This window comes from Ranitomeya imitator, chromosome 7, assembly GCF_032444005.1.
Source record: "Ranitomeya imitator isolate aRanImi1 chromosome 7, aRanImi1.pri, whole genome shotgun sequence".
NCBI classification, from domain to species: Eukaryota; Metazoa; Chordata; class Amphibia; order Anura; family Dendrobatidae; genus Ranitomeya; species Ranitomeya imitator.
Genome location: NC_091288.1, coordinates 32,320,313 through 32,332,984, shown reverse-complemented (window position 1 = coordinate 32,332,984; position 12,672 = coordinate 32,320,313). Strand labels below are relative to the sequence as shown.

Sequence of the window (12,672 nt, the reverse complement as noted above, 5' to 3'; positions counted from 1 at the left end):
TCCCATCCTATAATAATGTTCCCCAACCTGCAATTATGTCCTTCGTCCTGACTCCTCATCCTATAATAATGTTCCCCATCCTGCAATTATGTCCCTCGTCCTGACTCCCATCCTATAATAATGTTCCCCATCCTGCAATTATGTCCCTCGTCATGACTCCCATCCTATAATAATGTTCCCCATCCTGCAATTATGTCCCTCGTCCTGACTCCCACCCTATAATAATGTTCCCCATCCTGCAATTATGTCCCTCGTCCTGTCTCCCATCCTATAATAATGTTCCCCATCCTGCAATTATGTCCCTTGTCCTGACTCCCATCCTATAATAATGTTCCCCATCCTGCAATTATGTCCTTCGTCCTGGCCCCTCATCCTATAATAATGTTCCCCATCCTGCAATTATGTCCCTCGTCCTGACTCCCATCCTATAATAATGTTCCCCATCCTGCAATTATGTCCCTCGTCATGACTCCCATCCTATAATAATGTTCCCCATCCTGCAATTATGTCCCTCGTCCTGACTCCCACCCTATAATAATGTTCCCCATCCTGCAATTATGTCCCTCGTCCTGTCTCCCATCCTATAATAATGTTCCCCATCCTGCAATTATGTCCCTTGTCCTGACTCCCATCCTATAATAATGTTCCCCATCCTGCAATTATGTCCCTCGTCATGACTCCCATCCTATAATAATGTTCCCCATCCTGCAATTATGTCCCTTGTCCTGACTCCCATCCTATAATAATGTTCCCCATCCTGCAATTATGTCCCTCGTCCTGACTCCCATCCTATAATAATGTTCCCCATCCTGCAATTATGTCCCTCGTCATGACTCCCATCCTATAATAATGTTCCCCATCCTGCAATTATGTCCCTCGTCCTGACTCCCATCCTATAATAATGTTCCCCATCCTGCAATTATGTCCCTCGTCCTGTCTCCCATCCTATAATAATGTTCCCCATCCTGCAATTATGTCCCTCGTCCTGTCTCCCATCCTATAATAATGTTCCCCATCCTGCAATTATGTCCCTTGTCCTGTCTCCCATCCTATAATAATGTTCCCCATCCTGCAATTATGTCCCTCATCATGACTCCCATCCTATAATAATGTTCCCCATCCTGCAATTATGTCCCTCGTCCTGACCCTATCCTATAATAATGTTCCCCATCCTGCAATTATGTCCCTTGTCCTGACTCCCATCCTATAATAATGTTCCCCATCCTGCAATTATGTCCCTCGTCCTGACTCCCATCCTATAATAATGTTCCCCAACCTGCAATTATGTCCTTCGTCCTGGCCCCTCATCCTATAATAATGTTCCCCATCCTGCAATTATGTCCCTCGTCCTGACTCCCATCCTATAATAATGTTCCCCATCCTGCAATTATGTCCCTCATCATGACTCCCATCCTATAATAATGTTCCCCATCCTGCAATTATGTCCCTCGTCCTGACCCTATCCTATAATAATGTTCCCCATCCTGCAATTATGTCCCTTGTCCTGACTCCCATCCTATAATAATGTTCCCCATCCTGCAATTATGTCCCTCGTCCTGACTCCCATCCTATAATAATGTTCCCCATCCTGCAATTATGTCCCTCGTCCTGACCCTATCCTATAATAATGTTCCCCATCCTGCAATTATGTCCCTCGTCCTGACTCCCATCATATAATAATGTTCCCCATCCGGCAATTATGTCCCTCGTCCTGACCCTATCCTATAATAATGTTCCCCATCCTGCAATTATGTCCCTCGTCCTGACCCTATCCTATAATAATGTTCCCCATTCTGCAATTGCTGTATGTCCCTCGTCCTGGCCTCCATCCTTTAATAATGTCTGATGTCCTCTTCTCCAAAACGTTTTAATAAAATTAATGATTCCTCTGTGTCCTGGCTCCCACAGCATGTGTTGCGTCCTCTTCATCCTCCATATCTGGCGCATGGGGAGGGCGGACCATGGCAGTAACGTCACACATATATCAGTTATGGTGCAGGACATTCAGCTGAAAATGGTGCTGGCGTCTGAGTGCTCGCACCATCTGCGGCCGCCATCGTTATGTCCACAATTAGGAATATTGCTACACAGAATAAAAGTATTATAACATATATATTATGCATTTATCTTACTTTGGGATTAAAGTGAAATCTTTTTTCTGTGTATGACCAGAGCGGAGATGACTTTAGGTGGCTGGATGGCACGACGTCTCTATTTACATCATGGGCAGAGGAAGAGTCGCCGTCTGATGGGAGCTGTGTGTACATCGACACTAGTGGATATTGGAGAGCTGAACACTGTGATACAGAACTGCGGGGGGCGCTATGTCTTCCATCAACAGGTACGATAATAAACACACTATCATCTTGGTGTTTATTACTTTACTGATCTTTTTTAATTTTTTATATTATAATAGTATAAAGTTTCAGTTTTTTAATAACTTTGCAAATCACTTTATTACATTTATCTTAATTGCTGTAAATAGAAATTGAGTGTAAATGGCATCCAAACCCGGATTTTCCAAATCTATTTACCTTTCTTCAGCTGTCTTGATATCAGAAGTTGCTCATTTGGAGTACAGATGATGGCAGTGACGGGTCAGCCCTGTTTCCTCATCTGAGTGTTGGACTGATCAGAACAATCTACAGCAGCTTCTCCCCAGAGTTAGTGAGACCCAGGTGCTGAGATGACCCATCACTGCCATCATCTGTGCTCTAAATGAGTTCAGTCTGGTATCATTGCAGCTAAAGTTAATAAAATAGATCAGGGAAAAAGCCGGGGTTTGGAAGCCATCTACATTCATTTTTTTTTTTTTTACAGGAATGAAAAAAAAATCCCTAATAAAATGTTTTGCAAAGTTTCAGAAGTTTTCCATGCTGGATAAAATTATAAATATATAAATACTAGATGGTTGCTCGATTCTAACGCATCGGGTATTCTAGAATATGCATGTCCACGTAGTATATTGCCCAGTCACGTAGTATTTTGCCCAGTCACGTAGTATATTGCCCAGTCACGTAGTATTTTGCCCAGTCACGTAGTATAATGCTCCATGCAGTTATGGCCCCATAGATGCCCCATATAATGCTCCATGCAGTTCATTATGACCCCATAGATGCCCCATATAATGCTCCATGCAGTTATGGCCCCATAGATGTCCCATATAATGCTCCATGCAGTTCATTATGGCCCCATAGATGTCCCATATAATGCTCCATGCAGTTCATTATAGCCCCATAGATGCCCCATATAATGCTCCATGCAGTTATGGCCCCATAGATGCACCATATAATGCTCCATGCAGTTATGGCCCCATAGATGCCCCATAAAATGCTCCATGCAGTTATGGCGCCATAGATGCCCCATATAATGCTCCATGCAGTTCTTTATGGCCCCATAGACGCTCCATACCGCATTGTGCCACATGTAATGCTGCTGCTGCAATTAAAAAAAAAAATCACATACTCACCTCTCGTCGCTGCTCCTCAGCGTCCCATCTCTCCGCACTGACTGTTCAGGCAGAGGGCAGCACGCACACGAATACATCATCGCACCCTCTGACCTGCATAGTCACTGCAAGAGGACGGGAAGACAGTGCGGCGCCCGGCGGATGGAACGCGGACAGGTGAATATGGCGCTCCTGACGCTGTCCCTGCCTGTCCCATGGTACCGCAGCTTCTTCGCGCCTGCGCGAGAAGGACCTGCCATGACGTAACGGTCACATGATCGTGATGTTATGGCAGGTCCTTCTCGATGACGTCGCGGTCACATGACCGTGACGTCATGGCAGGTCCTTCTTGCTTCTTGCGCAGGGCCTGTGATGATGTCGCGGTCACATGACTGGGTCGTCATGACAGGTCCTTCTCCCATACCATCGTTGGCACCGGAACCTGCCGCTTGCATGGAGAGGTCACCGGAGCGTCGCGAGGAGCAGGAAAGGTGAGTATATAATAATTTTTTATTATTTTTAACATTAGATCCTTTTACTATTGACGCTGCATAGGCAGCGTCAATAGTAAAAAACTTGGTCACACAGGGTTAATAGTGGCGGTAACGGAGTGAGTTACCCGTGGCATAACGCGGTCCGTTACTGCTGGCATTAACCCTGTGTGAGCGGTGACTGCGGCGAGTATGGAGTGGTCACTGACTGCAGGGGAGTAGGGAGGGACTAATCGGATTACGGCCATCGCTGATTGGTCACGGCAGCCATGACAGGCAGCTGCCGAGACCAATCAGCGAATGAATATCCGTGACAGAAAGAAAGAAAGAAGGACAGATGGAAGTGACCCTTAGACAATTATATAGTAGAAAAGTTGAGTGTTGGGATCTGTGACTACCGTTTAGCTACGGTGCCTACATGGTATCTGAGGTAGTCTGAGACACGACCCCTGCCTCGGAGGTTCATTTTAAAGAAGGATTTGTATTTTTAACAACCAAGGCCCTAAGAACTAAGAGTGGGGACTTTCAAAATAGTCACAAGTAGAACTTTTGAGATAGGTTCTAAACTTTTTAACACAGAGGTTCACAAGCCATAATTGTTACCCAGTGAAGGGCCCGAGGGGCAATATGTCACTTGCATGCTTTCTTTTGTGTACTTTTAATCCTTGTGTCATGCACTATTTCCTTAGGTGATTTGACCCATAGACATTTTATTTGAGGCATTTTACAGCAGCAAATCCTCTAGACCATCTAGCACTCCAGACAAGAAGACATGTGGCTGGGAGGAGGACATGCATAGACAAGCTGGAGAAAGCTCAGCTGTCTCCATGTTCCAAATTGGTGACATTCCCAAGTGGATACATTCCAGATGAGATACCTCTTTATATTTTTTGGACCTTCAAAACGATGCAATTTAACAGTCTGATCCACACATCACAAAGAGTTGTGCTCTGTTTTAATAGTTTCATATGTTCTGATCATAAAAAAAAATTGTGTCTACTTCTGGTTCTATCAAATTTTGATCTGGGGAATTTTTAAGCCAAGTTTCATCTCTTATCATGTTCCTCAAACCATTTCTGAACAATTTATTCAGTGTGGTAGGGAAATATTCCTGCTCCCATTAGGGAATATCATCTCATTGCCTTCTAGGAGGGTACTTGGTGTGTACTGTGTGTATGTAAGGAATACATGTCAAAGTAACTTCTACATGATGCCAGGACCCAAGGTTTCTCAGCTGTTCATTGCCAATAGCATTCTAATCGTATCTCCACGGTGCATCCTGGTGCATCATTTCCCCAGATAAGCTACACAGATGCACCCAATCATCCACGAGACATAAAAGAAGACGTGCTTCATCAGCCCTGGCCACCTTCTTCCATTGCACTATAGTCCAGTTCTGATGCTCACATGCCCAATGAAAGCAGTGGACAGGGGTCAGTATGACCACTCAGATCGGTTTGCAAGTACATGGACCCAAGCTGCAATGGATTGTGTATTTTATATTTATAGTCTCTTTTCAGTGGAATCGGACCACACAGACTAGGCCTTGCTTCTCACATACATCGAGCTTTGTGCACCCATGATTCTGTTGCGAGTTCACTTGTTGTAGGTACTAACCACTACACCTGGAACACCACACAGCACCTGTCATTGTAGAGATGCTCTGACTCAGTGTCACTTTCGTAACCCTCATGCCTCCTCAGAGCCGACTTACTCACCATGGTCACTGCACAGCTTCTCCTCGCATCAGGACTGCTTGCTGAGGAAAGTTTTTGCTTCCATTTGGCCAGTCGGTCTCTGCAGGAATGAACCCTGCTGTGTCCTGCAGAGATCAGGTTCACTATCCTACCCCATGTATGCTCTATATTAGGCAGCTCCTCCCACCATTTCTTGCCTGAATGTTGGTTCCTAGCTTGCTAGCACTTAGTTTATGTGTTCCACCATATTCTGCTTCCTGTTAACGATCTGGCTTGTTCACCCATCCTGTCTGACCTCTCTGCTCCTGATCTCGGCTACCTGTATCAAATCGGTGCTGACTGCCCTGACCTCAGATTGTCTGACCAAGCCTTTGTCTTTGCTCTCCTGTACCGCATAGGTGCGCCTCCGATCCTTCGGTCAGCTGCAGCCCTGGGGACTGCCCTGAAGTGGTACCTGGTGTCTACCGGCAGCCCAGCCTATCCCCACGATCAGAGGCTCTAGTAAATACCTGGTAGACATCTAGTCACGCCCCTCTAGTGTAAGCCTGGCCCGTGGCACAGTGAGTCCACACCACCAGAATTACACCTAGTTGTCAAGACATCACAATTTGTCCCTTGTCAAAGTCGCTTGGATCCTTACACATTTTTCCTCCTTCTGACATATTAACTTCAAGAACTAACTTATTGCATCGTATCAGTTCGTAGCGGCCAGGTCAGTAATCTGTGGCTATCAGACGGGAACCCTGAGAACGTTCTCCTACCTGCCGGCATCTGGTGCTTTTCTTTTAAATGTCCAGCTTGGCAAAATGTCATTGTTACCGCATGATGCCGGCTGATCAAAGCAAGAGCCGCGAATGCTGTCAGGTAGGAGGTGGTTCTCAGACTCCTATCTAGCGGCTACAGATTACCAACCTGTCCGCTGGACCGAGTCTTGCAAATCAATTTGCACCAACTCTGCTTATTCTGTAATATATCTCACTTGATGACAGTCGACATTTTAACTTCATACATTCCTCCTTACAGATCTAAAACAAAACCACCGCATTGATCACAAAAAATCGTTCTATATAATGTTCAACTACCGTTCTAAAATCGTACTGCAAAACTGTTTCCAACTTGTACCAGCCTTCAGTGCTTAATGGGATTTCTACATGAAAACAACCCCCCCATCCATATATCCTACGGCACATAGATGGAAAAGGGGCCCCCAAATTCAGGATTGCCCTTTAAGTGCCAAAATGCAAAATTGCTTTGTAAGAGTGACTCCTGATCTGATGGACTCCAGCTATCCATGTTTTACAAGAACAGCCATATATATGAATGTCCATCAAACCAAGGTTACCGGTAATTTGTGTTTGTAAGTGTCTGGCTGAGCACAGGGGCCGCACTGTTACATCTCATCACAATGGTGGTTCTGTTCTACTATTGGGTCTTTTCAAAAACTTTATAGAAAAGTTATGAAAGTATGTCTGTAACACTCTAAAACACATAAATAACGTGTTTCTGGTTGTTTAGCATGTCAAATCCATGTAACCTGCAGGATCCCTTGAAATTTTTAGGCTATAAAATAAAGTATACAAAGTACGGTATATAATGCCATATATAAGCCTTCAGCTGAAAATATATTTATGTGTATCCCCCAGGCCATTTGTTTTCCTTTATCCGGACAGATTCCTACAGAGGTGAGACTACTTTTTTCTTTATAATAATACTGTCTTTTTAGTCTCCAGGGTCTAAGTACTACTGCTACTTCTGTACCCCAAAAAGTTGTACTCCTTATTATTTTAATATGTATATTTCATAAGCATATTTAAATTAATTTTTTGAAACACCCAAAATAAAAGATGAAGTGTGGTTCTTCTTCTAGGGGTTAGTACATTTGTAAAGCAGCATCACGGGCTGGGGTGCGGCACAATATTGTTTTCTTACAAAATCCATAGCAGGAGAAGCCAGATCAGCAAGTACATACTTACTAGAGAGGCCCATGCTACAGTTGGGTTCTTGTAGAATGGGGCTCACTTTTCAGTTGGTCCCGTTCTCTTTGCTACTAAGTGGTAGGAGCCTATGCAGACTATGTACAGGGGTTGAAAATGATGGTTTTGCTAACCCTCTTACAAATCTGACTGTCTTTTTAGCTCACCATGGAGTCTTGCTAAAACTGTAGCAGCCAGTCGGCCAGGAACTAAGCTTGTTGTCTGACTTAAACTGGGTAGTTAGTTAAGGACTGGATTTCCTCCATTCTAGGTCAGTTGCAGGTGGAATGTGGAAGGAGGTATGCTGCCTGTTACAGTTAGCCCAGGTTACAGAGGGGGTATTGCCCGGGTTACAGAGTGGATATTGCCCGGGTTACAGAGTGGATATTGCCCATGTTACAGAGGGGATATTGCCCAGGTTACAGAGGGGATATTGCCCAGGTCACAGAAGGGATATTGCCCAGGTTACAGAGGGGATATTGCCCAGGTTACAGAGGGGATATTGCCCAGGTTACAGAGGGGATATTGCCCAGGTTACAGAGGGGATATTGCCCATGTTACAGAGGGGATATTGCCCAGGTTACAGAGGGGATATTGCCCAGGTCACAGAAGGGATATTGCCCAGGTTACAGAGGGGATATTGCCCGGGTTACAGAGGGGATATTGCCCGGGTTACAGAGTGGATATTGCCCAGGTCACAGAAGGGATATTGCCCAGGTTACAGAGGGGATATTGCCCGGGTTGGATATTGCCCAGGTTACAGACTGGATATTGCCCAGGTTACAGAGGGGATATTGCCCGGGTTGGATATTGCCCAGGTTACAGACTGGATATTGCCCAGGTTACAGAGGGGATATTGCCCAGGTCACAGAAGGGATATTGCCTAGGTTACAGAGGTGATATTGCCCAGGTTACAGAGGGGATATTGCCCAGGTTACAGAGGGGATATTGCCCAGGTTACAGAGGGGATATTGCCCAGGTTACAGAGGGGATATTGCCTAGGTTACAGAGGGGATATTGCCCAGGTCACAGAAGGGATATTGCCCAGGTTACAGAGGTGATATTGCCTCTGTGATTTTCCTGGGTGGAGGAAGCCACATGTACCCAACCATGAAGTTCATGAAACATGTTAGCAAGATCGCGAAATGCTTGGACGATGTAGAAGTTGCCACCATAATAGTGATGCATGTTAGAAAACCATCTGAAGACACATGCGCCAGAAAAATTGTCAGCACAAGTGTCTCCCAAGAAGAGAGTGACTGAGAAGCCGGCAGATGCAGAAGAGTGACCTATTATTGTGTGGACAAGATGAGACCTGATTTTTTAGGAGAATTGCAGAGAATGTAAATATGTTGATACTGTAATGTTTAAGGCAAATACCTCATCTAAGTAAAGTTCTTTATTACTTTTATTGAGAGACTTGTGTTGTCTCCATGGTTCTCCACCATCCTGAGATGGGAACCCCCAGCTAGGACCGTTCTGAACTTCTTGGCCCAACTGTCATGGAAGAAGAGGGAAGCAAAACTCAGCACCATAACGTTCTGCATAATGTGGAGATTTGTTTGCTATGGAGCTCGCTTGCTTCAGTGTTTGCCTAAACATTGGAGGCCATTTGTGCCAAATGTTGCTTGAATGCATGTGCATTCGCTGTATTGTTTTGCATTATTACTATTTTTTTCTGACATTTCTCTTTTTTCTTGTAGTCAGAAATCATTTTGTTATACCAGCTGCCCTGGTCTCAACAGTTGTGATATTCTTATTTTTATGGTACATTCTTAAAAAGAAGAGATTCCTTTCAAGCCCCAACAACCAGAGATTACAATGCACTCAGTCCACTCCAGAGACTCAATTACGTATACCTATTGCAGACGTGAATAAAAGTGAAAATCAGTAGTCCAAAAAAAAAATAGCAAAAAAAACATTTTAATGTACTAGTTTGAAGACTGAAATGAATAAGCTGGCCATACACAGTAGCCATGGACCTGAACACTTGTTGCTATTTCACCTGACTTCTCAGTAAACATTCATGCTAGTCCAAGCGTGCATGTATATTTCTACAGGAAGATGGGAATTGGACGTCTCCAAAGAATCGTTCATGCTGATCATCGGAGGTCTGGAAGCTCAAAAACAAATTAAATCATTGGACAATCATATTAATGTGTAAGGAGGCGCACCGATGAGAACTGTTTGAGCAGTGAACTGCCATTTCTCCACCACTGTGGCCACCAGTGAAATGCCTTGTAGTCTGTACCATTTTATGGAGAACCTTTTTATGCCATTTTATGTTATATACTGTATGTGAATGTCTTTTTTGTTGTTGTGTACAAAAATGGTATTTATATGTTTGTTTCTGCATGTCAGAACATGTTTCATTGTATACAATGGGCTTTAAGTAACCAGTCAGCAATTTTGTGGTGCCTTTGTTGGCTCTTTAGTGAAAAAAAAAAAAGTCCAAGTTGACTGGCAATGTAAGGCTAGGGTACACACATCATTTGTGGCCATTGTTGGGAGCATTATGTTCAGGAGGATGCATGAACCCAACAATGACCACAGTCAAGATGGATGCCAACGCATCAATCCACCAAAGTTTTGGGTTATCTATGCATCTTTGGGGGAAACGAGTGAGTGAGAACATGAAATCAGGCAATGTGTAGCACCGCTATTGTGCACCTGGTTGGATTTGGGGCTGACAACGAAAGGTAAAGACCTTGAGAGAAGATGAAGTGGTTACGAAGTCCTGCCAATGCCTTGAGCCTATTCTGGACTACTGTAGGTTTGGGCTTGTTGGAGTGAGTTCTCCTGTGCTAGTTAAGAGGATGCTAATGGTTAATGAAATAGAGACCTGCTGGTTAAGACACTGACCATACCAGCCTGCCAAGTCAAGCAATCCCAACTGGGCGTTACCCTGTGAACTGTGCCAAGAGGAATATCGTGTGAGTGAGGTGCTACAGGAGCCTGTTCTTGTTTCTTTTGGCTACTGCTGGATGTGGCTGGGTTCACATTGCGTTAGTGGGTGTCCGCAAACGGGATCCGTTACATGGCGCAATTGGCGCAATTAACGCTATGTAATGGATCCGTTAGTGCACCCATTGACAGCAATGTGCTAACGCATCGCTAACGTATGTCATTTTTGGCATGCATCAGCGATGTCCCGTTATTTTCAGACGGACCTCGAACACTGCTTGCAGCGTTCAGGGTCCGTTCTTCGCTAGCGCAGATCGGGCATCTGCGCTAGTGGGATCGCCAAACGCAATCCCTTTTTGGACATTGCGTTAGCGCATTTCGTTAGCGTATGCGCTAAACGGATTGCACTAACGCAATGTGAACCTAGCCTTATTTGAATGTTTTGTTGCTAGTAATAACTGCCAAGCTCAGTGCCTCAATGCTGATGTGTAACCATCAAGCTCCACATCTAACGTGTAAGTACCAAGATTTGTACCACCATTCTGTTGTAAAAGTAGCAAGCCGCTCCACAGTATTTCTGTTTAACCATTATGTTTGCTCCCTCACCTAAAGACTGTAACCTCTATGCAAGTTATCTAAAATTCAGAAAACCTGTGTTTCAGATGAAACCTACTCTGTCCATTTAAGTCAGCCATCTTCGAGACAGTGTATCATGTTATTGACTGTCAGCCACAGGCAAAAAAGTTATCCTCTTATAAATGGGTAGTTTGAAGGTGTTGTGTAGGACTGCTCATCAATATCAGATTAGCAGGGGTCCTACACTTTTGCACAGGTAATCAATCAAGGAAAGTGGTATAAAGTACAACAACAAGGAAGATTGTAAAATACAACAATCCAAGAGGAAGGCCTGGAGGAGACAGTATGCAAAAGGTTTGCATATGCTGCATAGTGCATAAAATGTTACTATAGCCATGTTGACTGTGACAGTGAGCAAGAGTGGCTCTTTTCAGACACCGGTTTATACCCGTTATATACTCATCTCTAGTGCTTGCCATTCACCAATGTATTGTTCCCTGAGATAGAACCCACACCTATCTGACATTTATAACATATCCAATGAGAGTACCCCTTTAAAGAAGACCTGTCACATGCACATAAAAAGTGAGTTAAATAACTTATAAAAATCTCTTGAGCTTCCCTAACTCTAATCTGTTTTGCATTGCATTGCTAAATTGCAGTGTTTTTCACATTTGTTGCTTTTACGAGCAATATGTGAAGTTTCTTCAGAGTCTTCTTTGTGGGCGTGTGCTTTCACTCCTCCCTCCCAGATGCTGCCAATCACAGCTCGGCAGCTGATCTTACATTCTTGGTAGTGTTTGGGAGAGAGAGATGAAAGCGCACACCCCCAGAGAAGACTCTGATAAAACACCCAGTTGGACTGCAAGCAGACATTTTGCAGTCACAGCTCCAAAAACAAATGGAAAAAGAGGGGCAGAATCAGGAGAGCTCAGGAGTTTTTATAAGTTATGTAACTGAATTTTTTTTTAGAGGTGAAGTGACAGATCGTCTTTCAGGAGGAATAGAAACCTTCAAGAATAAATCCTGAAGTCATTTCTGCATTAGTTCTCTCTGCTCATTCTTCTACTTCTGACTTTGTGATGTTATCATTCTGTGCTGGAGACAATTGATGGGTCTTCAGACTTTCAGGCTTACCAGATGAGGGATTAAATCCGCTTCACTATATTTCAATTCCATTTTGGTCTCTTTTTAGTGTAAAGAGAACACATTATTATTAACTTTTCTACAGCAACAATGGTTTACTATTTTACAGAGAACTGTAGCAACCATGACCATGATGATCTAAACATTAACAGCAGACTCTTCTTCTCAACAAACTAGTGTAAATGGCAGCTGCATCGGGGCCTTGAGGTGGAGGGAGGCTCTTGCAGGGTGGTAATAAAGAGGACAATCAGACATGCCAATTCCATTGTTCACTACTGCATGCATATCATTATAGAACGTCGGGCCCACATGCCACCTCGTGGAGTCTTTCCAACAGTTTGGTCAGTAACAAGTACACCAGTAGCCTGTTGAAGGTCATTTTGTACGGCTTTGACAGTGCTCTTCCTCACACAAAGGAGCAATCCTACTTCTAGGTT

At 44.1% G+C, this 12,672-nt stretch overlaps 1 protein-coding gene across 3 annotated transcripts in view; it reads left to right on the top strand.

The window, feature by feature from the left end:
• The window catches only part of PLA2R1 (phospholipase A2 receptor 1), a 93,117-nt gene extending 80,773 nt beyond the window's left edge, over positions 1-12,344 (top strand). For all 3 annotated transcript variants that reach the window (XM_069733025.1, XM_069733024.1, XM_069733026.1), the window contains 3 exons: positions 2,173-2,341; positions 7,280-7,318; positions 9,313-12,344. In XM_069733025.1, coding sequence (XP_069589126.1) covers positions 2,173-2,341; positions 7,280-7,318; positions 9,313-9,503 — 399 coding nt within the window. In that variant the 3' untranslated portion in view covers positions 9,504-12,344. The remainder of the gene's footprint in view (positions 1-2,172; positions 2,342-7,279; positions 7,319-9,312) is intronic.
• Positions 12,345-12,672: the final 328 nt, after the last annotated feature.